Source organism: Lepisma saccharinum, chromosome 16 (assembly GCF_977018435.1).
Source record: "Lepisma saccharinum chromosome 16, izLepSacc3.1, whole genome shotgun sequence".
Lineage (NCBI taxonomy): Eukaryota > Metazoa > Arthropoda > Insecta > Zygentoma > Lepismatidae > Lepisma > Lepisma saccharinum.
Window position 1 is genome coordinate 19,452,448 of NC_139244.1, and position 24,897 is coordinate 19,477,344.

General features: G+C 36.3%; 1 protein-coding gene across 1 annotated transcript in view; it reads left to right on the forward strand.

Annotated features, from left to right (window-relative positions):
• LOC145999967 (ionotropic receptor 40a-like) overlaps positions 1 to 20,193 on the forward strand; it is a 68,008-nt gene extending 47,815 nt beyond the window's left edge. Inside the window, exons 13-15 of the mRNA XM_083137261.1 lie at positions 13,481 to 13,577; positions 15,112 to 15,419; positions 19,130 to 20,193. Of these exons, the coding sequence (XP_082993387.1) occupies positions 13,481 to 13,577; positions 15,112 to 15,419; positions 19,130 to 19,356 (632 nt within the window). The 3' untranslated portion in view covers positions 19,357 to 20,193. The remainder of the gene's footprint in view (positions 1 to 13,480; positions 13,578 to 15,111; positions 15,420 to 19,129) is intronic.
• Positions 20,194 to 24,897: the final 4,704 nt, after the last annotated feature.

Genomic DNA, 24,897 nt, shown 5'->3' on the forward strand with positions numbered 1-24,897 from the left:
AGATACTTTAATCGGGTAATCTGCTTTTGCGTACTTCCTCAGAAATATACACAATCATAGTTCTTTATAAATTTAGCACCTGATATAGAATAAGTCGAAGTCTAGTTAGAGTTGGCCTGTAAGTGCTTCTGGTACATGTAGTCACTTGAAAAAGCAAATATTGGGTGTGTAAAAAATAGCATTCTTGTGAAACAGTAAAAAAATCAACCTCATTTCCTCGTAGCATTAGCTGTAAATGCTTCTTGCAGGTTAACAAAGCTCTGGCGTGTGGGCCTACATCACCTACAATCCTTTGTAAAGTTCGTGTTGTCCTATAAATTGTCGATATACATACTAAATCCCTAGTTACAGCCTAAGCTTTTAGTTTCAATCAGAGGATTTCAGTGTTCAAATAGTGATTGTAGCCTCGTATAATAAGCCAAATGGAAATAACCCAAATGTTGATGCACCCAAAAAATCCAGTAATACTTAAAAATACCTTGAAAAAGGTTATAAGGCTAAATTATTCTTCTAGCATAGAAAAACATTTAGCAAGTGGACCTATGGTCCATATAGTAAGTCGTCTGTGAACTTCGTCTTGTCCTGTGAATTGAGAATATATTGATAAATGGTTATATATATATTTTTAAAAAAGAAACAATGTTGGTAAGCATCCAGTTGTGGACCCTTCGGTAAAGGCATTTCAGTCTTTATAGACACACAATAATTTTCGTTACACTAAAAATTAGGCAAATAGTCGAAATGTTAAACATTTCGTGTACTTTATCCAGTAAAACTTAGCTAGAAATACAATAACAGCGTTACAGGCATTAAAATTAAGCAAGCTTAGATATTCTAGTGGCCCATAATAAGTATAAAATATCCTTTAAAATACTCTGACAAATAGTTGTGGGTTATCTGAGATCAACATTTTCAAGCCCTCTCTCCTGCATAAATAGGCTCTAGAATTCACTAAGCCTCAAAATAATATTGGGTACATAAGATAAAAAGCAGATGGAGAGTGATGCTGATCGCATCATCTCCAAACAGCAAAAACAAAAGTATATGGATGGAGCCCTTCCTGATATATTTAGAAAACTTTACCTAGTACAACAGTAACAAAATACTCAGCAAACTCTAAAATAAACAAACTTTCCTACGTAGCAGGCGTAACCTGACCTAAATAAATACATATAGAAATACAGAACCAAAAATAGCATAGTGGAAATCAATAAACCCTAATAATAATAATAATAATAATAATAATATATTCTGTGGCTTACATTTTAGCTAAAAGTACTTTTTCTTTAGTGTTTTTGAAAAAAAAATTAAATAAATACTAAACTCTAAATTAAAAATTTGTAAATGTATATATGATACAAAACAAAATAAATACAAATTAATACATACCCTGCAAAAAATCAGTAAAAAATTGAAAACATATCTTTGTGCATCCAAAATATAATAACAAATCCTTCCTGACTGGATTAAATTGTGTTATTTGAGTAAACTAGAGAATAATCCTGTAAACTTGGAAAATATATCTGTGTGTGTGTGTAAGTGTGTGTGTGTGTCCAAAATGTAATAAAAAACACGTTCAAATCGTGTTATTTGAGTAATAATAAGCCTAATAAACAGATAGAAGTTGAGAACACACACTTTGTGAGTCCAAAATTTAATAAAAAATGTTACCTGAATAGTATAAATAGTGTTATTTTGGTAAAAAATTAACATAAAGTTGTAAAATAATAAGTTAAAAGTTTAGAAAATGTCTTTTTGTGAGTCGAAAATGTAACTAAAAGTCTTTCCTGAACAGATTGAATTGTGTTATTTGAGTAATAATAAGCCTAATAAACAGATAGAAGTTGAGAACACACACTTAGTGTGTCGAAAATGTAACTAAAAGTCTTTCCTGAACAGATTGAATTGTGTTATTTTGGTAAAAATAAGCCTAAACTTGTGAAATAAACAGATAAAAGTTGAGAACACACACTTTGTGTGTCGAAAATATAACTAAAAATCTTTCCTTAATAGTATAAATAGTGTTATTTAGGTTAAAAATAGGTATAAAATTGTAAAATAATAAGTTAAAAGTTGAAAAAAATGTCTTTGTGAGTCCAAAATTTAATAAAAAATGTTGCCTGAATAGTACAAATAGTGTTATTTAGGTTAAAAATAGGTATAAAATTGTAAAATAATAAGTTAAAAAGTTGTAAAAATATCTTTGTGAGTCCAAAATTTAATAAAAAATGTTGCCTGAATAGTATAATAGTGTTATTTTGGTAAAAAATTAACATAAAGTTGTAAAATAATAAGTTAAAAGTTTAGAAAATGTCTTTTTGTGAGTCCAAAATTTAATAAAAAATGTTGCCTGAACAGCTGAAATTGTGTTATTTGAGTAATAATAAGCCTAATAAACAGATAGAAGTTGAGAACACACACTTAGTGTGTCGAAAATGTAACTAAAAGTCTTTCCTGAATAGTACAAATAGTGTTATTTTGGTAAAAATAAGCCTAAACTTGTGAAATAAACAGATAAAAAGTTGAGAACACACACTTTGTGTGTCGAAAATATAACTAAAAATATTTCCTTAATAGTATAAATAGTGTTATTTAGGTTAAAAATAGGTATAAAATTGTAAAATAATAATTTAAAAGTTGAAAAATGTCTTTGTGAGTCCGAAATTTAATAAAAAATGTTGCCTGAATAGTACAAATAGTGTTATTTAGGTTAAAAATAGGTATAAAATTGTAAAATAATAAGTTAAATAGCACACAGTAACATAAATGTACTACCTAAATCAATAATCAAAAGGTCCTAGGTTCGTTACCCCGTGATAAAAACAAATGGTGAAAACTGTAGGCCCAGTCCCTGAGAGCTCTCCCTTCTTCATAGTACAGATAAAAAAAACCTGCGCTAAAGCGTCCTGTGCCTTGGGGCAACCCTGAGCGGAATATTAATTGGCGGCTGAAACCAGTTCTACAAGCGACGCATAGCTTCAGAGATTTGACCATTGCTGCGTATTTCCAGACATCCTTTGTTCTTGTGTACTGGGCAACCTTGGCCTACTTTGACAGAAACATGTTCTAGCATGCAAGCGACGCACAGTTTAAAAAAATTTAACCCTTGCTTCGCATTTCCAGACATCCTTTGTTGTCTGGTTGAAATCCTCCCCTGCCGTACAGTATTGCATAGCTTTCCCCTGTTCTTGCGTACTGGTTAACCTTGAAAAAACCGGTTCTGAAAACCTACCGACGCGTTCTCTGATTGGTCAATTGGGTTCCTTCTTTGTCCTGGCGTTCTGACGTCATTTGACCTTGAACGCACACTCCCCAAATTCCTTTCTCGTCTACCTGCGCGGAATATTAATTCATTCTCTCTGTCTGGCATCAGAGCGGAGTCGAAATTCTGAGACAGTATTCTGTCTAGCGTGTGAAACCAACGTGTTTCATAATATAATGCAATTATTGCATAGTACTAATTAATAATATTACATATCGCGGGTTCGAGTACCGGGACCGTCCCCAATCGTAATTGAACCTGTACCTACACCCATTACCACCGTTCATAGCTGTTCATAAACCATAGAAAACTTATTTTCAATACTATAAACATTAATTATTATAGTTTCATACATTACATACTTTGCAGTAATGAATATAAAACCATATGCATAGCGTTTAGTACCTCTAATTACCTTCTATATACATATTTTTCATAAAATAAATAAATATATATTCATAAAAAGTTATAAACATGCAAATACATAAATGTAAAGTATTCTAAGTACGTGCAAATAAATTCTAAGTACATGCAAATTAATTAAAACCCGTGCAAATTAGTTATAAGTACGTGCAAATTAAAGACCACCCACGCAGTGATTGAGCTTATCTCATTCAACCTCTACTAGTATTTACTTACACCATTACATTGCCATGTTTTACTTGTTACTGTTTTTGTTTACGTTTTCCTACATCATTTTTATTTCTGTTCATATCTCCGTTATGGTTCAAAATCGGACTCATGTTCATATGAACTTTTTTGCTTAGAATCACCCATACTACCAATTCCCAAAGTATTGCCGCTTCCTCCCGGAACACCCTATAAGGGTGACACAACACGAGCCCCGTGGAGGGTTATACTGGCCCTGAGTCCAGACGCCAGATCCTTGCTAGTCTGCAAAATGTAGTCGAGGGTGTACTAAGTATAAGGAAGGTTGACATTTTGGTGCCTTACACCCCAGAGACAGACGGAGAGACAGAAACCCCATAAAGTTACAAAACAAATTAAATAATCGACAAGAAACACTGTGTTCATATTATGAAAAATGAAACGTTTCAACTCATTTTTTTAGCCAGGTATATTCCCAAATGCATTTCTGTAAAGAACCTTGTTAGATCGTAATTTAAGATCAAGATTAATGCAGCGCATTAAAACTAACATGGAAATACTACAGATCCATAACATTGCCAATTATATTATACAAAAATCTTGTAGGGTCATGGACGACCGGGAAATGGGAGGACAAAGGGGCAACGGCGCCCCACTCAAAATTGAAAGGCAACATGAACATTACGAACCGGAGGGCACGAGACAAAGGACGGTGTGGGAAAATCTGTAAAGGAAGCAGTGTAGAGCTTGAGACGAGCCCAATCCTATCAAATAATGTAATATGTTTAATTTATAAGTCTCTTGTTTTTCTATTGAAAGACTGTGGTAATATGAAACGCAATTATGGGCTGAAACTGCCAATTGATTAGTAAGTACATTTTCTTCTTCTTTTATTTCTTTATAATTCTTGTTGGTTTGACAAATGCAGTTCAAGAAGTGTAACCACAGATTAATAAGATGGCTTACTTCCTATCTCTCCTTTGTAATCTGTGCGTATACCAAACCGAACATGTGGAGCCACCCTACGGCTGTTTCGAAACGTAAAGCGTTGTCATAGCAACCTCTCCGCCAATCATATCTTACTCTTGGCAGTGACAGTTGAATGCGTTTCAGCGCAATGATCCGCTCACCCCACCCTTCCATTCCTGCTTTTATTTTCTGCTAATAATTCGGGACATATCTCGTAAGATCGAATTAATTACTTTATTTAAGTGCATAAAAATGTTCTACAAGGATAAATACCATTGTTCAGTTAATGCATATTATGTATGAATGATTTCTACATCTAAGTTACGAGATACACAGAATTAGTAGCCCAGAAGCACAACATTGGAAAATAATTTCAAGTTCCTGAAATTCCAACACGTAAATCATTCCGTTGTGCATGAAAAATGGTCCGTCTATTATCTGTGGTAATAAGTATTTTTATTTCGTATTCTCCCTATTATGCGTTACTTTTCTGACATTTTGGGCAAATCGCGATTTTATCTACGGCGATTACTTTGTTCGTAGATCAATGCGTTTTACCCCTCCCTCGTCGTTGTTTATTTAGCGTCGATTTTTTTCAATTTTAGGCTAATCGCGACGATGCTATGAAAAATTGATGACACAAAGAAAGCTCTAACAGGGATTCGAACCCAGGACCCTGAATTAACTGAACAATGGTATTTATCCTTGCAGAATATTTATATGCACTTAAATAAAATAAATACTACGACCTTACGAGATATGTCCGAATTATTAGCAGAAAATAAAAGCAGGAATGGAAGGGTAGGGTGAGTGGATCATTGCGCTACCAAAAGTGTTCTAAAGGGCGTTCGAGCCATGTTGCAACTTTTCCCAAATTGTCTCTTTCTCTTCATAACAATTGCTGCACAGTTTAACGTGGGTGACAATCTGCAGGATACAGCACACTTAATATCAGCAACTGTTTCTGGTGCCGTCACTGTAATTTTCTCTCTTGTGTAGGCCTACCATATTCAATCGCAAGATGTAGACACTTCTGATTTACCAACGTAGAAAATTCCATTCATCTGTCTATGGCCTCATAAAACGAAAGACAAATGCATCCACTTTCTCTGTAATTTATATCAGTGGAGTACCCTGAGAGGGGGGAGATATGATGCTGAAAATGCCAGGGATACAAAAGACAGGATTCGAAGGTTTTGTCTCAGGAAATAAGAATAAATCATAAAACGTATATTAAAAACTACTGATGGAACATTAGCGCTATTCATCTAACTAAACCATTACAAATCGGCTGGCGGCTTGTAGGTATGAAATACTGGAATAAAAGATATATACATATAGTCAGTACTTGTTTTCCAAACTTAACCACCATCCTAAGAAAATTGGGGACCTACAAGTGAGTAGCGTAACCCAGTCTGGGAAATCTCCTATAACAGCTGAGGGTTCGATATGCTGACCCCACGTCACCCCATTACTGGTTGAAGATCTCCACACCTCTAGGTAGGGTTGTGGGAGGCAGACTGGAAGTCAGTTGATAGGCCGAGGCCCTTCCAGGGCTGTAGAGCAGTGGATCTCAACCTTTTTCAGTCGGGGACCCACCTTGAAGGATATTACACTTCATGGGACCATAAGATGGGAACCAGCGGAATTACTTTGTAGGGGTGCGCACTTAGTCTATAATCATATATTTGCTCTTTTACAACAACACGGCCTGAATTTAAATTGTTAAAACAATATATCTAAGTAATTTCTATCTAATTTATTTTAGGGTAATAGGTTTTTAAGACCCAGTTAACAAAGTTTCGAGCCCAACTTCCCGACCCACCAAATGTCCCCTCAGGACCCAGGAGTGGGTCGCACCCTATATGTTGAGAAACTATTCTGTAGAACCATGGGTTATGTTATGCTGTAGATGAAAGTAAATATTTTACACTACAGTTAATTTCTATCACAACTTACATTCAGTGTTCTGTAGATGAAATAATATTTTGGAAAATACAACATAGAAACTAGTTCAGTGCCATCTACCATAAGAGAATAGAATAAAATAATAGCTCATTGGGGAAGTTATCAAACAGAATAATTTCTGGAATAAAATTGTAATTGTTTTAATTCTATCAGTCTATTTCTCTGTAAAAACTACTATGATGATGATAATGAATAGTTATGGAAAAATAGTGTAAGAACAGGTCACACCTTATACAAGTTAACCTAGAATGCCTATATAGCAACCACCTCATCTCGAAGTTGTACCTATATGGAGACGCATAGTGGTTCGGATCCCACTTTAAACTGTAGGTCCAGTCCCAATTGGCCTTACTGTGAATAAAGTTGACATAAAACACCAAATCAATCCATCAATCGAAGTTGTATGAAATTTCACTTTTCTGGTTTGCATGATAGTAATATCAACCCATTTCTAAAAACGTGTGGATGTTTGTAAGATATATTATTAACTAATCACTGCATGCTTATTCATTTTAGTATTTGTCAAACATCCCTAATTTTTAATCTAGAATGGGAGTAGGGAATTGTCATACAAGCGAGTTTTGTTCGAAGTTACTTATTGGAACCACTCTACATATTGACTACAATTTCATCATATGGCATTACATATTTCATAGTTACACAAAAAACTGGACTCGAAATATGAATATCTTAGAATACAAAACAAAGCAGTCATGAAGTATGTACGATCAAGCTAGATAAGCAGACTCCCAGCCCCCCACTCCTAAACACACACACAATGGAATTATAAATACACCACTGAAAGATCTTATCCTGCACAGATATGTATTTTATATATTCATATACTTAATACAGCACTGAAGATGATACAATCCATGCATTCAGAATAAATATTCCACATGAATTTTAAAGTTAATTAAAAAACAAAGAAATGTGCAAATTTCCAGCTGATGACAAAGAAACCAACAGTATTTTTTGCAATTTAGAGAGATTTCACACCAAAGTGACATGTGACATATGTCACTTGGAAATGAACCAATGAACAGCAACGTTTCACCCATAGTGGATGCCATATTGACAAAATCCCTACTACTCATTATCAGCTTCTAAATAATGTCACACATGCTTTTAGTCAGTCTAAAAGAAAGTGAACATAAAGAATTAATAAATAATCATTCTTTCAAGCTTCACACTATCAGGTCGGTCATTGGTGCATTTCTCATACCATCCCTTCCATCAAGAAGTAAATTTAACTTGGCTTCGTATCGAACATAGGTGTCTCACTCATGATGATTTGCTGCAAGGGCTAGACCATCCAATGTATCATGTCTAAATGTTAAGTGGTTGGCGTATTCCTACCTAATGTGTAGATTATACTTTCCTCAAACTTTTGATTTTACCAATTATTGACCAGGTTGGGACATAATGACAGCACTTTAATAAATGTCATTACCTTTTTGAGAAGAGAGGGCTCTTATACTGTCTCTGAGGAAGTTCGTAGTTTTGTGTATATCCTTTGCAAGTCTTTATAACATTTCACTTTCAACCTTTCTCAAGGGGCTCTTCACACCCATTTTTTAACTCAGGTATGGGTTCGATACCTGGTGGAGACCCATAGTGTTTCGGATCCCACTTTAAACGGTAGGTTCAACCCAATTAGCCTTTCTGTGCATAAAGTAGACCTAAAAGAACAGTTCAAACTCTAGATGATTCTTCCTCACATACATTGAATGGCCCAATATGGTCATTATGCCTACAAGTCCCAAAATCTATTTCAAGCATCTTACTTCCAATTACATATATAAATTATATTGTTAGCATTAAACATACGAATATAGAGTAAAAGACTATAAGAAATCCTTAAAACCCTACATCAATTAATTTCCACTGTATTGAATATTATCATAATGTTGTCAATGAAATTCCATTAGACAAACCATTGATAGTCATATTGATAGGTTTCTTGGTCGGACACTCACTATGGTGACATGTTATACTTCACCAAGAATGAATTTACATGTTGAAATACTCCAGAAGAAGATAACAGTTTCAGAGTAAGTACATTACTCTTAATGATTTAGTACTCATACTGTGGAAATGTAAAACATTATATTCTATTGCTAATAACAAATGTAAGGGAAAATAAACACATTGTTATTCAGGTATATATATTTATTGAATCACTAGTAATTAATATATTTTGCATAAGGTATGATAATCTCTTTGAGGTTCTACAAACTTTCACTGGAATAAAAGTTACTGAAATTATTAAAGCATCATTAACACACTCAACAAACATTTCCATAGTAGGTTCACATATGTACAGTCTCAAACAGAAAAATGTGTGCATTTTATTTCCTTTAATCAAACTGTTCAAATATTTTACAGGACTGTTTAGCTGAAAATCATATATTTTTTATCCACGCTGCGTGGAATATTTAGTGAAACATTAAATACATTTGTTTCTAACATCCTCAAGTAATGTATTGTGTTGTTAGGTGTTATGTGCTTTAAGCAATTTTTTTCTCTAAAGCATATATTTTTTTAATGCAGAAAAGAGAAAATACAATTTCTTATGCATGAGCCACATAACTGATGACAATGTTATTCCATAAGAAATGCAATATACTTACTTGGTTCTACTCTGGGTATGCATCATGCACTAACTTATATCTATTAGAATTCATAAACATTTTCTCTGAAAAATTGTCTCCACAAACTCTGTAACTTTTGTATGTTTTGTGCCTCAAGTCCTTTCTCCATATTTTCTCCAACCATATCTCAGCTCTACGAGAAAAATAAAAGATGAAAAATTATTTTAGAAACATATAACTATGCAAGACAAAGCATTCTGCATTTTATATCACTCAAAAAAGATAAATGCCATGATGCAAGAGTTGTTTGTGAGCTAAGGTCAAAGCGTGTCAACACAAAGAAAAGTTACTGAAAATGAATATGCATTAGATCACTATCTGTATGTGTTGAATAAAGTAGTGTCAAATGTATAAGGGTCCATTCTATGATAGCTCCTTCAACTAGTGCGGAAAATCGTATGAGCTTGTCACCATTCAATTGATTTATTTTTACTCAATTTTCACATTATTTCTCATCGTAACTAATTCTTATGGTACCATACAGTGTGTGGCAATGCAAATAAAAAAATATTATAGATATTGCACTAAACGTCCTAACATATGAAGCAAAGTTTTACCACATTATCTTTTAGAAAGAGTCCCTGAAGCTTACTGCCTAACCTACAACTGGCTAACAATGCAATTTTTCTCATTGAATGGATCATGAAATCTACTCCCGGGAGTGCTTTCAAGAAAAATGTTATGACACAACATATTTCTGAAGAAGATACCAGGACAGGAAATATGTCAACAAATCAAAATCACCCATACCATCTAGTAGATCAAAGTCCATGACCAGCAACAAGAGCTATTACAGCAATAATATTAACTACAGGTATAATTAGATGATTCCATCAACATAATATATTATTATATTATTATTAATAATAGGAGTAACATCCATAATTCTGTAGGGTTGGATTAAAGCACATAGATTAAAATGCGATTTGAAACACAAAATTTTCCTCCCGTGGCACCAGTGAGAAAGGATTGTTCTTTACAGTAACACATGTGTAAATGTTTGTAAAATATTTTGCATATATTGCACATGTAGATCAGTTACACTCATTTCATTTCCAAAACTAGTGATTACTTATGATTTGGTTCAATGTATGCTTTCGTAGTTAGGTTAGGCAGGCCAGGTTTGGTTCTCTTAGCATTATAAATAAATTCCCTAAATTCATTTTACTAAGGTTCGAATTTACTTCTATATTAATTCCCACTAGTCTACGATACTTACAGTCCCTTGTCAATGGAAAATACATTGACCTTGGGAAGCGTGCAAGCTTGCGTAAGGTAATTTTTAAGTTGTTTTTTCAACATAAATATATTTTTTTAAAAAAATCCAAAGAGTGCTAATTGCTTTAAGAAAGGTTCAAATTTCGTGTGACAATGATTGCTAAAATTCTACGATACTTAGTCTTCCTGCTAAGAGATTTTTTTTTTAAAAAAAATCATAGAACGATAGGAACCTTAGGTTTCATCGCTTTAATATTTACATGCTATTTTTCATCTCCTGTACATGTTGACAAAGTTTTATATGCTAGAAGAAATAAACTTCATGCAGAAGCGAATAGGAGCGCGATAACTTGCAACTTTCTGCATTATAACATGCACAAATTAGCTTTTCTGAACTTCAAACAAACTTCAAGTCATTCCTACTATTCTCGTTGGCTTCCTATCCTCCTGTGTAACTTATAAATAGCATTAAGTTACAAAATCGAACCTTTACCTTTTCAGACATTTTTTTAACACATGGCCTTTTACTTAAATGAAGGAAAATACAGAATAGAAAGACATGCTAGGAATTATTCTCCGTGGAAACTAACTTTATGGAAATTATTTTTACATAAAGAGCGAACAGAATTCATAAATAACTAACCTTTCAGGATATGACAGAACACGAACACAGCTCTGGATTCCTCTTCTGTCAGTTTTTACAATAAAAACCTGCACAATAAGCCATTGTTTTTATTTTTTGTTCTTCTACATCCTTATTAAAGTACAGCTGACCGCTCAGGAGAAGATCCCTGACGGAAGTGAAGTGACGTAGCGGCAGGCGACTCCACTATTAGGGTCGGGGGTGTGCATCCTGAGTGAAAAACACATGTGGGCTCGCTGTAACCGGTGCAAGTCGTTTAGGGTTACCAGAATTTCTCTTTTACAGGGACAAATCCTGTTTTTCAGGTACTAAAAATGCTCCGGGTGGGTTTTTAGGAAAATTTGGAAATATCCTATTATTTTGCGGTGTAGACAACTGCTTAACTTCAAGATTAGTAACAAAATGTTATTTGTAAACAATTGTTAATATTGTTTCAGTTTTCAATTTCAAAGTAAAGAAATACAACACTCTCAGTTGAAAGCGCAAAGAAAATAAACTTTTCTTGCAACAAATAAAAATTGTTGGACCTTTGCGTCTCTTCTGTTGTCATCGCCGCGCCGCGTGAGGTTTTGATTCAAAAGCATTTGTGACATCTACCGCGATGTCTGTAACCCGGGAGTTTCTGACAATAGGTAAGAATATACAATTCGCCGCGGCTTACTTTGATTTGAGTTTCATGACAGAATTCAGAAATAAACAGTATTTTTTAACTGTTGTACTCTTAGTTGTTACATGGCAGTGGAGAAGTGAAGTTCTGTCGATCAGCGATCTGAACCATGCCAAAATGCAAATGTGTTTTTAGTGACGTCTTACAAAAACGGTTTCCTGACTTTAGGGCTGGAAGAAAAACTCCGAGGCAGAATGTCAATTTATGTTATTCTTTTAAAGTAAGAGACCAAGCTTCACAACCGTATTATATTAGGAGCATAGTGAATAAATATTAGAATATTCAGACATTTGCCTACAACGAGGCCTATTATTAGTTATACGGAAACTGTGTAAAATTATTTTGTGATCTATAAACCCACCAAAACACCAGTAAACTCAAAACGTGTGTCTTTGTCAAAAGTTAACAACATTTTGCAATCTAAAAATGCCTTCTTTTTTAAAGTTTGTCATTTGGTAACCCTAAAGTCGTTGCCGTATATTCTTTTAAAATTATTTGAAATGCAGTCTAAATAATGCACAGGATAAGCAATACAAAAGTATTCTGGCCACTGAAAGAAAAGCAGCAAACTGATGCTGCGGACACACGCTCTGCGTGATTGACATAAATCAACTCCCACGCACTTCGAAAAACCGCAGTGGAATGCTTTCTGCTACCCCTAAAATTTGCAAATGGACCGGTCCTTCCTTTCACACCCGCTCCCCGTCACCCCTCGTTTGGGTATCTTCTCGTGAGCGGTGAGCGAAAGGCATTTAATAAAATACAAAATCACCTACAAGTGATCATCATTGATTAATAGATACATAAACTAAATTTTTAATGAGAAAATTAGGATTTAACATCGATGGTGGTGCCGACTGGTAGCTGGTTAATTCATGCACGAACAAATGAATTCCGAAATTAACCTTGTTCGGATTTTTGCACCAGTGCGGGAGGACTGGTGTAACATTGTATTAATGTGTAACCATGAAGTTTAAAAAAGTGTTTTGCAGTTTCTAAAATAATTATTTTATTTTAACTAGAAGACTATAGTGCTGAGCTAAGTATTGATTATAGGGCTGAATCTTCTGATCGGTCAGATGAAGAATATTAATCCTAATATTCTGCGTTGATAATCTGAAAGTTGGTGTTACTGGGATAGACATTGTTCATTTGTATATTGCTTAGTTCAGTGATTTTAGAAATCCTAATTATAAATCACTTGATGAGATTTTAATAATAGTTATGTCTCAAGCTAGAAGCAGCTGAAAAACATATCTGCAGGAATGCAGAAATTACACTACAAGTGCATCTTCCTGCAGGAACGAGGTGTAGAAAATATGTTAATTTGCTCAGTTACTTGATTTAAATGTGTTAAATGGATTTTGCCTTTACTTTTTTATTCACCTGCTATATATATATATATATATATATATATATATATATATAGTCAAATACGTATGTATGTACATGCAGTATAAGTACACACACTGTTTTCTATATCTTCTCAGGAGCTCACAATTATCACATAAGCGATAAACTGTACACAAGATATTCTGGAATTGCCCTCCAACATGGCTGCCCATATATCGAGAAGGTGAACAAGATGTAAGTATGTATATGTTCTCAAAAATGGACAAGTTGTAAGTTTCACCAGTCAAATTCAACTCACATTGTGTTTTCTTCCAAATCTCAAAACTTTTAAAAGGAAGTCCAGTATAAAGCACAACAAAAATATTATTTTTCTTTTTCAAAGAAAAAAAAGTGCACCAAACCCTCTTAGTTTCTGAATGACACGCACCAGACGTTAATTTGGTCGGCAACTAGACTGTGTACATTCAACGGGTTCAAATCTTTACCATGGGCTTAGTAAACCTTGTGCATTACTATCTTGTACGTAGAATTGAGATTGTGCTTGAGAGCATTTCTTTAAAATATATATTTCATTTTAGCGTATTTCCTTGATTTTCAGTATTTTTCATAACATGAGCCTATATTTATTTCATTACTACATTATGTTTGTTCTGAGTGACATTTCTTGTCATATAAATATCTAATAGTTTTAATATGTTATTAGTATTGGTATTAGCACCTATGTTCAACCTCATAATTTTATTTCCGAAAATCAATCATGAACACTGGTGTTTTTATTATTTTGCATATTTAAAAATAAAAACCAAGAGGTACATAAAATTAAAAAAGTAGTATTTTTATGGGTAATAGAGTTAACGTACATGAAACTAATAATAACACTGAAAGTATGTAGAGGGTGTTTTTTGTATAACTGTAACCTTCTTTAAAAGTATATCCGAGCTAATAAAAGTTGAAATCCTCCTATTCCTGATCGACATACGAGTATATGACCATATCTGTGTTCATGACGTTATAGAGCATGATTTTGAATTGTTACTATTGGAAGGGTTTTTTTTCCTCAAAATTTCGGGAGGGGTTGTAGCCCTCCTGTACCCAAAATCAAAAAACGTTCCAGCACCACTGATCAGAATATTAATACATATAGGAGAGAGCGGGTACGTATGGTTGTAGCACTTCTGGTTCATGAGCATATTGCCGAAGTATACATGGCAGTTCATAAACGAAATTTTACACACAAGCTACATGTTGATAGTTTTAAAATATGCATACTGCAAACTATGAACTGTTTGTGGCAAATTAAAGAACGAAAGTAACATTGCTATTGTTACAACCTGCCCTATCTAGGGGGTAGGTGTTAATATTCTTCTTCTTAGATGAACACAGGAATATCTCAATATAGATGACAAAACACAAAAAGTAAACTTTTAGTAGTGGCGGTGATTAGGAGGTCGAGGGGGTGGGGGGCAGTTGCCTTCCACATCAAGGATTATGTAAAAAAAATGTAAAGTGCTCCGCCATGGATTGTACCACTCTATGAAGGCGTATAGGGGGTGTGGAGTTAGGGCCTCACACTTTCTTGATAACAGCCGAAGGTGGGGGTGAGGTGATCAGCACCACACGCCTGGCCGCCTTTACCACCCAGAGTTTCCTCCAGGTACCCGTTTTATACAACGCTGGGTGAGCGCCGGAGCCGCTTGAACAGGTGGGAAAAAATCCTCCGGAGTTCTCAAGGAATATGTTATTAAAATAATACTGTTTGATGTTCCAGCCTAATGCAGCTATTCGAGGCGGGGATCCTGACCAAGATGACGGAAGACGAGTACGCCAAATTGGCGGAGAGGCAGCACGAGCAGAAGATGCTAAACGGAACGAGTGAGAACCTAACAGGGAACGAAGCCACGGAGGAGGAGGAAGAGGACATAAAGATAGAACAGGAGACGCTGAAGAAGAAGAAATTTGATTCAGGGTCAGAGGCCGTCAGGAACAAGTCCACCGACGACACTGGTCTTAAGCCAATGAACATCAAGATGCTTCAAGGGGTCTTTTACGTATTGGTGATGGGTTACGTCGCGTCTGGTAAGCTGCAGGTAGAAACCAATGTACACTCTGTCCCAACTATCTCTGAAGCAGGCGAACGAAAAACAAGTCTCTGCGCAGGTAGTGACGCAAGACGACTTCATCAATAAACACGTGAGAGGGACGCTCTTCCCACTTGATCCTCCCCACCTTTTCTGACGCTATGCGCAGCCTTGCTCCAGAGATATCTGGGACAGGGTATAGGTGTTCACGCAGATGTTACTTGGCACTGCAAGATAAAGTATTTCTCGTGTAGAACTAGTGCTTCTGTGGTCAGAAAATACTTTCAAGTTTCGAGTGGCGTTGGAGTGTGAGGCTAAAAAAATTTCAGGTTCGAACAAGTGTTCTCGGGTTACCAGTCAGGTTAAACCGATGTTCGCTTCCAACGCTTATATTCCCTGATGTTGTAAGCCAACATCGACCGAGAACAATTGTTACAATGACGTCGCCAGGAAAACTACAATTCCTAAGTTTTCAGGTGTCCATGACCCAACAAATATTTCTCTCTTCTCTCTCTCTCTCTCTCTCTCTCTCTCTCTCTCTCTCTCTCTCTCTCTCTCTCTCTCTCTCTCTCTCTCTCTCTCTCTCTCTCTCTCTCTCTCTCTCTCTGTGTGTGTGTGTGTGTATGTATGTTTTCTTTCTGTCTCATTTAAATCTCTATATTTTTCTTCCCCTGTTTCAATACATCGCATATTTCCTTTTCTTTCTTTTCCCCTCTTTCTTCCTGTTTCTCCATCTTTATTCTTCTTCCTCTCTCTTGCCCTCTTTATTTCTCTTTTCCTCTTTCTTCCTTCTTCATCTCTGGCTTTATCTTTCTTCCTTTCTATCTTGATTCTTTTTTCTTCCCTCTTTCTTCCTTTGCTTCTCTATCCCTTTCTATCTTACGTTTTTCATCAATATCTGTATGTCTTCTTGTTTTCCTCCACTCCATCTATCTCTTTATTTTTTCTTACTCCATTTCTTCCTCTGTTTCTATAACACTTTATATCCTTCCCTTTTCCTCTTTTTTCCTGTTTCACCTTTTCCCTTTATTAATTTCTCCTACGCACTCTCTTCTGTTTCTATATATTTATCTTTCTTCCTCTGTTCCTCATTTTCTATCTTTCTCTTTCCTCCACTGTATTTCTCTCTCTCTCTCTGTTTACCTCTCTCTATCTCCACTGTGTATATATATATATATCTGTTTACCTCCTTCTATTTTTCTCTTTCCTCCACTGTCTTTCTCTCTGTCTGTTTACCTCTATTTTTTCTTTCTCTTTCTGCCACTGTATTTCTCTCTCTCTCTCTATGTTTAGCCCTTCCTATCTTTCTCTTCCCTCCACTGTATTCGTTAATATCTTCGCGACCACTGTACCAAATATCATAGCAATTATCACATTCATAGAAATGCTTCATGTAAAAGAATCAGACGTTGCAGCGAAAACTCCATTTACTTCCATTATAAGCAGACGAATTCCAAGCATCGAGACCAACACCAGCGCCTCTAGCGGTATCATATTCGAGTGGAACCAGCCAGAGAGCCCAGAACCGTGCCATTTTCCACACTACGTTATTCACGGCGCTGTAGTGTCGGTATACGCTCGTAAAACAAAGATGGGTGGATACTCAGAATACGTATAGATGGCAGTCTTGTGTTACTGAGGTAATAGGTCTTAAGGATTAAGAATGCTAGTTACTCACGTGTGATTTGAAGTGCTACTCTTATGCATTGTTCTTTCAGGAAATAGAAAGTGTAATGTTCTTTATCAGTGTGTGAGGTACACAAGAGTTGTTAGAGGTTGAGCTACATTTCCGTATGTAACTCGCTCGGTACTGTTAAAGAAAATCTACCGCCCATAATATTGATCTACTTCTGTAAGTTCGAAGGTTAGTGTAGTAGCAATATAGAATATGAATCCCGCATGGTTTATCTGCAGCTCGACAGAATTTCCTAATCTTACCGCTAGATTATGATTGGTGCAATCAATGCTAAAGTTCTATCCCTTCAGAATGTAAGCTGTATTGTTAGTTTGCACGACGAGGTAAACATTGACACAATAGACCGAAACCTTGTTTAGATTTGAGCCAGGATTCTTGCTCACATCTCCGTTTATTTACTTTCGATGTCTCCCAATGGATTTCGTTCTTGCGCTCTCTCTCTCTCTCTCTCTCTCTCTCTCTCTCTCTCTCTCTCTCTCTCTCTCTCTCTCTCTCTCTCTCTCTCTCTCGCCCTTTCTCATCTATCGACTTACTCTTGTGTCAATTTGCAAATCATTACTAACTTTCCTATCTGCTTAGCACATTCACAAGTGAACGTCACTGCGGTGGAGTTTACAAGAACTTGTAAATCTCGGGGGGGGGGGGGGGGGGGCACGGAAGCCCTTGCCCTTTTAATAGCTCTTAGCCTTTAGTTTTGGCGTTTTGTGGTGAAAGCTGAAGGTTCCCCCTCACCAGACCCAGTTTCCTCCTGTTCGCATGAGCACGTGAACACTCATGTATATGTCTTAAATTACGTACATATTAAATGCACACACATAAGTATATTTATTCGAAAAAATACTGTTTGATGTACGAGTATATACAAACAATTTACTCTGACACGACTTCTTTCACGTCTGATAACTTATCTAGATAGTTGGTAACACTGACTCCCACGGTGTTCCACGGAGGGCGTTGAACACAATTGATATGCGTGTTGCATAGAGCTGACAGCTAAGGGGCTGTTGACCACTATACCCCAAAGATGTTCACTTCGCTGTGCGAGCACTGATGCAAGCGTCAATACTTCTTACATTCGGCACCAGAGTGCAGCATATACGAGGCATGCCTAGGGGTACTCGAAAAGGTCTGTGCTACATAGTTGCAAACTTTAGCAAGAATTCGCTAAACCTGGCGGATTTTAAGGAGGAGAGGGACAAGTTACCCTATTACCTTCTTGTATTACTTCAAATAAGTATAGCGTGATTTGGGGGGGGGAGATTGTTGAAAATAGTTACAAGGTAGAGGAGTAAATCTGCATTCAGTACAAAAACAGTAATGTGAACAGTCGAATGCGAACCGCACGCGACGCCACTGCTCCTGGTCATCGTACTTATACTATACACAGAATATCATCATATATATTGGGTCGGTGCGTAAGTTCGTAGCGTTTTGTTATAGGTTGGCAACACTGCGTTGCCAAAAGTTCCTTGTCCGTTATTCCATTGTTATTGCTTAGTTTGTACTTTTGTGTTCGTGAAAATATAGTGTATTCTAATTCTGAGCACATTTTGTCTATTTTGCGGACAAAACAAGATGGAGTGTAAAGTGGACAAAGTTGAACATTTCCGGGACATTCTGATCTTCATGTTTAACCGAGCATCAAGTGCAGCAGTAGGAAGTCTTCCCTAAGGAAATTGTTCTTAAAACTTGGCTAACTGATTTCTTCAACTCAAAAACAATTTGTGCTGTGAACGGGGCTAATGCCATATACTGAAAACACAGCAGTTCTACAGGCGAAGCGTCGAACTCCTACCCAACGTTGGCAGATGGTCATGACAATGGAGCGTGTTGTGACTGTGCATTGTTAGACTGCAATAACAATGTTTCATCTTACCACCTGTGTACTTGTGTTAATTAATTATTGTATTCCGGTCCAATCTTTTCAGCCTCTACTGTTGTAGTTGGGATTTAAGATCTCGCCAATGTTGTTTTCCGTTTTAGTTTATCATCTTCTTTAAATATCTCTGCAGGAATTGTTCTTCTGGCGGAGCTCCAACTGCAAAGGTACGAAGAGAAGCAGTTGCTGAAGGCAAGAACGGAGGAGCCTGGAAGGTGCAGGAGGAAGTGGGGCGGTTACTGGAGCCATTGTGTTAAGCAGGGACGCCGCCTGAGGGACCTGGTGTCCATTTATTTCCTGGCTAAAAGATGGTCGTCTGCGATCAGGAGAAAATCGTCCATATCCTCATTAGATTTCTAGGAAAATATGTCCCCTTGTGCACTATTTTAAGTGTTGCCAGATCACTCTGAGCAAAAATAGGACACTGTCCTAAAAATCTAGAACTTTAAGTCAGAATATAGGACACGATCTTTCACACTAAATAATGCACATTACTAGGAATGGCATATTTCAATTAAAAAATGATTTTTTTAATGATTTCTTGACTGCTAAACTCCTACATGTACCGATTTTTTTTAAAAAATTATCATATTATGCTGTGATATTCTGTCTGCAATTATTTTATTCATGCAAATACCGTGATACTCAAAATGCATTATATTTATATATTCTTTCAAATTTTTCTCACACAACTTAGTACATAAGTTTAAAATATAGGACATGTTCTAGAACAAGAAGGCGTTTGGCAACCCTGCTACTTATGTTATTTCACCTTTCACTGCTTAAGTTCTAGATATGTTCGTATTTAGACCCTTACCACATGGAATACGTGAATTATTTATTGACATCCAGCTACAGCATACTTTACTCTGAAATTGTCATATTGAAAAAATGCAACACAAAAAAACAACATAAAATTAACCAAAATAAATTCTAGGATGGTGTGTTTTCGCTTGATTTGATTTCGATCTTTGTTATTTAGCGCCGCTTTTCTGCAACTTTGAGCTAATCGTGACGATGAGGATGAGTGAAGATATGATGAAATTGATGAAGGAACACTCGCAAAGAACACACTTGCCCAGGCTGGGATTCGAACCCGGGACCACGGAGGTTAGCCTGTAGAAAAGAGACAGTGTCTGCATCAAGAGTTTTAGATATTCTATTTAGAATAGTTTTGTATTTCTCGTTCTTAACATAGACAAACGGAAATGAAATTCCTAAAGGAATGATGTGAGGTTGACAATTTTGAATACTTGTAATTAATACAAATCACGAAACAGACAGAGCTGGTAGACGAATTACATTTTAGAATGATAAGAGATTAACTTTCGAAAGATTACGTGTGGATAAAGGTTAGTAGGAGACACCCAGAGGTGTCCGTGAGATTGGGATTGCACCAACCAGTGTCTGTGACTGTACCAGAATTAAGACTGAATGGGTAAATTAATGATTTAAAGAATAAAGTGAATTACGAAAAATAAATTAATATTGCATTGTCCTTTAATAGGTTACTATGGTTTACGATTTATGGTTTACTATGGTTGACAACTTTAAATAATAGTGTAAATGTTAATCTCACATCTTTGATAGAAAGGTGTTGTAAATGAATTTTGTTAATGGAAAGTAAATAAAGAAAATTTATTAGATATTCAAGTGAATCTAAATATGGTATGTACTTGTCTTATGTACTTGACTGTAGTATGATCAGTTGTAGTATGAACAACTGATCATAAAATTCGATGAACACTAAGCTTAATTACACAATTTGTACAAATATCAAATCCATATGAGAGTAAATAAGGCATGACTTTAAATACATAGTATCGATGAAAATACAAGGTAACCCAAAAAGTTCTTGTCGTTTTTGACGTCCCATTAAACATGCGCTCACAGAGAGGAAACGAAATGACGCACGTGCCTGCCAAGCGATCGGGAGTTAGTCTGACCATCGACTGTCAGTAATACAGGCACGTTGCGCACACAGCAGTCATAGCTCGTCCAGTGTCGAAGAGAAATGGAGGTATCGAAGCAGTTTGTTCGCGTGTGTTTGTTGTATGACTTTAAAGTGGGCCTGTCAGCTGCCGCATCAAGTCACCGCATTTGCCAGGCATTTGGGGAGAATGTCGTGAACGAACGCACTGCCAGGAATTGGTTCCAGAAATTCCGTTCGGGAGATGTGAGCCTTTCGGATGAACCTCGCAGTGGACGACCACATGTGTTGGATGACGAGGCCCTGAAAGCAGTCATCGAGGAGAACAGTGGTCTAACGTGTGATGAACTTGCAGAAAGGTTCCATGTTTCCGCTGAAACAGTCAGACTGCACCTGCATGGGATAGGGAAGTCATACAAGTTAAGCAAGTGAGTACCCCACCCATTGTCAGCAGCCAACAAGGAACAACGAGTGACAGCCTATTTGTCCTTGCTCACTCGGCACCTGAACGCATCCATATTTGAGCGCTTGCTCACTGGTGACGAAAAGTTGGTCCTCTATGACACTCCCAAGCATCCCAGACATTGGTTGTCGCCACGTGACCCTGTTCCTCACACCTCAAGATCACCTCTGCACCCACGAAAGGTTATGCTCTCTGTATGGTGGAATTGTCGGCAAGTGGTGCATTACGAGCTCCTTCCACCTGGTCAGACCATCACTGCTGACCTCTACTCTCAGCAGTTGCAAAGGGTGCACCGTGCATTGCGGCAGAAGGAGCCGGCATTGCTGAATCGCAAGGGTGTGCTGTTCCTGCACGACAATGCCAAAACACACGTGACCCGGGAGATCCTTCAGCAACTTGGCTGGGAAACACTGTACTATCCACCATATTCACCGGACCTTGCACCAACAGATTACCACCTGTTTCATTCCCTCGACAACCACCTCCATGGGAGATCCTTCGTAAATGAGGGAGACCTGCGGAACGCACTCACGGACTTCTTTGCATCCAAGCCCGCCGAGTTTTATCACCAGGGTATTGTGTAGCTGCAGGAACGTTGGCAAAAGGTGTTGGATGCTGATGGAGATTACTTCGAAATCTAAATGTACGTACCATCCACTGTATTGCTCTTTGTTTATCACTGCTCTAGAACGGCAAGAACGTTTTTGGTTACCTTGTAATATAATACAAACACAGCTTTAATCAAATTTACTGTGAATTTAAATGATTAGGCAATAACAATATATATCGTTTTATTATTGAGCTATATGTTATAAAAGGAAGTGCGAAGTCTACTTTAATTCCCTTTTGAACAAGGTTGTTATAATTTGTACAGTGGGATCCATGAGTATTACGTGCAAATTGTCCATGACTATTTTCATAAATTTTTCTCTTACATCCTGTGTTTTTAAGTGATGGATTTTTATGTATTCTGGTGCAGAAGTTGTCAACAGCTTACTTTGAGTTTTCTTTTAATTCTTGAAGCTCATATTGGGTCAAATAAAGTACACGAACATGGTGATGGACACTTTGCACGGTAATGCTCATGGATCCCACTGTACATAGTCTGATAACAACTGAAGATTTATGTATATTGTTTCTCGATTTATCAATAAAAAAGGAAGCAAACACCTAAAATTTATTGGCTTAACATTAAGTTTAAAATATTGCAACACTTCAGGAGAATCTATTAAGTAATTCATAATCTTATAAAGTATAAAAATTATTCCGAAGATGTTCGTTAGAGCACGGATTTTGAAAGGGAATTATTTTTTTTCCAACACTGATCATGGAATAAATAACCAAAGTGTTGATAATTATCTTTCACCAACAATAATATTACATGGTTTTAATTTCCCTTTCTTTTCCCCTTTTTCAGCACACATTCCCTCTTTTCAAAAACATTTTCCCTTCTGGTCCCTTTATGGACTAGTTTTTCAGCGTACATTCCCTTCTTTATCCCTTTTTACAAAAACATCTTCCTTGACAAGATATCAAATATTTTGTACGACTATATTTTCCCTAAACAAAACATACAATAATTATGAAAAACTAAATACGCTGATCAAGGCAGTAATTTATTTTATTAAAAACATAAACTAAACGTAACGTTTCAACCTTCTAGCAAGGTCTTCTTCAGACTCTGTATCAAGTACAAAAGAGACTGATACAGAGTCTGAAGAAGACCTTGCTAGAAGGTTGAAACGTTACGATTGGTTTATGTTTTTAATAAAATAAATTACTGCCTTGGTCAGCATATTTAGCTTTTCATAATCATGGAAACAAGCCTTGATGGTGTTATACAATAATTGTCTATTTGGTGCAGCTTAGAGGAAAGAAGAACAAGCGCCATCTACCTTCCCTTCCCTCCATGAGTTTTGGGAGTACGTGGGAGCAATTGCTGTAAAAATGTAATCTGGGTACTGTAAGCGGTACGCCTGTTGAATTGAAAGTGTACTTATCTGCTAGATATAGACTCTTATTGTGAAGTTTTTAGAATAGTTTTAACTTTACTGTGTGACAGTGAGGACAGTATTGTATTGAGTGTCAGTTGAAATGGCGAAGCCAGGTACAGTACAAGTGTTATGCGTTAAGCTGTTGCAAGGAAGATTTAATCCAAACTGATGGTAAGGTTATTCGCTGTATACTTTACCTTCAAAAAAATGGAAATGAAAAAGGTTTATAGTTTATTTTTGCACTTCACTAAAAATATTATTTTAAATTAAAGCACAATATGTACAGTCAACGGCAAAGATAATAGTAGACGAATTGTCCATCGGTATTTTCAATACTTTATTATTCTACATCCTGTGTTGTTTATACGAACGAAATTCTGTTGATTCGAAGCAGTCATTGTTCTCTGCTTATTGACGTCATTATTTCAATTCATTATCATTACATTGCGTGAAAAAGACCGAATGAAAATGGTCATGGACAATTCGCCTACTGTTTCTTTTGCTGTTGGGTGTACGATTCATATATAAAAAGGGATACATTAAATTTCTTGCATTTTTTTACCTTACTTCACACGAAATTTAATGTATCCCTTTTTATATATGAATCGTACAGTACCTATTGTGCTTTAAATTAAAATAATATGTTTAGTGGAGTGCAAAAATAAACTATAGTCTTTTTTCATTTCCATTTTTTGGTAATAATTTTCCTTTTTTGTCCTTTTTAGAGTATCTTTTTTCCTTTAAAACAAGGTCATAGTGATAGTACTTTTCACGCTATCACTGTCTCGTGCAATAAACGCAGATGAGAAAAAATAGCCTTTGTAGTGAAGGTTTGGAAGATAAAAAGTTGGACTCTCTCCCTTGTTCTAGTGAATTTCCGCTAATATGAAAGCAAGCACCAAATGAAAAAATGAATCCGGAATCTGTCAAGTGCATGGTGTCATACATGCTCCATCATAGTCGGAACAAAGATCATTGTTTCATAAAAACATTTGTTCTTGATGCCTTCCTAACTGATATTATACACCCGTTTTCAAGCAATAATTGCGGAGGAACCCTAACAATTATTTATAACTAGTTGATTGGCGTTGCCAGGGTATTTATTTGTCCCAATTTTCTATTAGAGAGGAACATAATAAATTCTAACTTTAGTGTAAAATGAACTTGGAGTTGAACGGCATTGGGAGTGTCACTATTCATCTTAGCGGCCTCGAAAACTATATATTCCACACAAATATCGGTCGTTTTACACTTCACCCCCTTCCCACCCCCACTCCGAAAAGTATGGACTCGACACTAATGTAGGTCATTTGTGACATTTTATTTTTAACCCCCTATCACCCACCCCCCATGCCGATAGGTGATGAACTTTTAGTCGATCGGCATTGGGAGTGTCACTATTCATCTTAGCGAACCCGAAAACTATGGATTCAACATTAATATTGGTCGTTTTCGATTATTTTTACATGTCACCCTCTGCCCACCCTCTCCCCTAGGGGTGCCAGGGGTGTCTT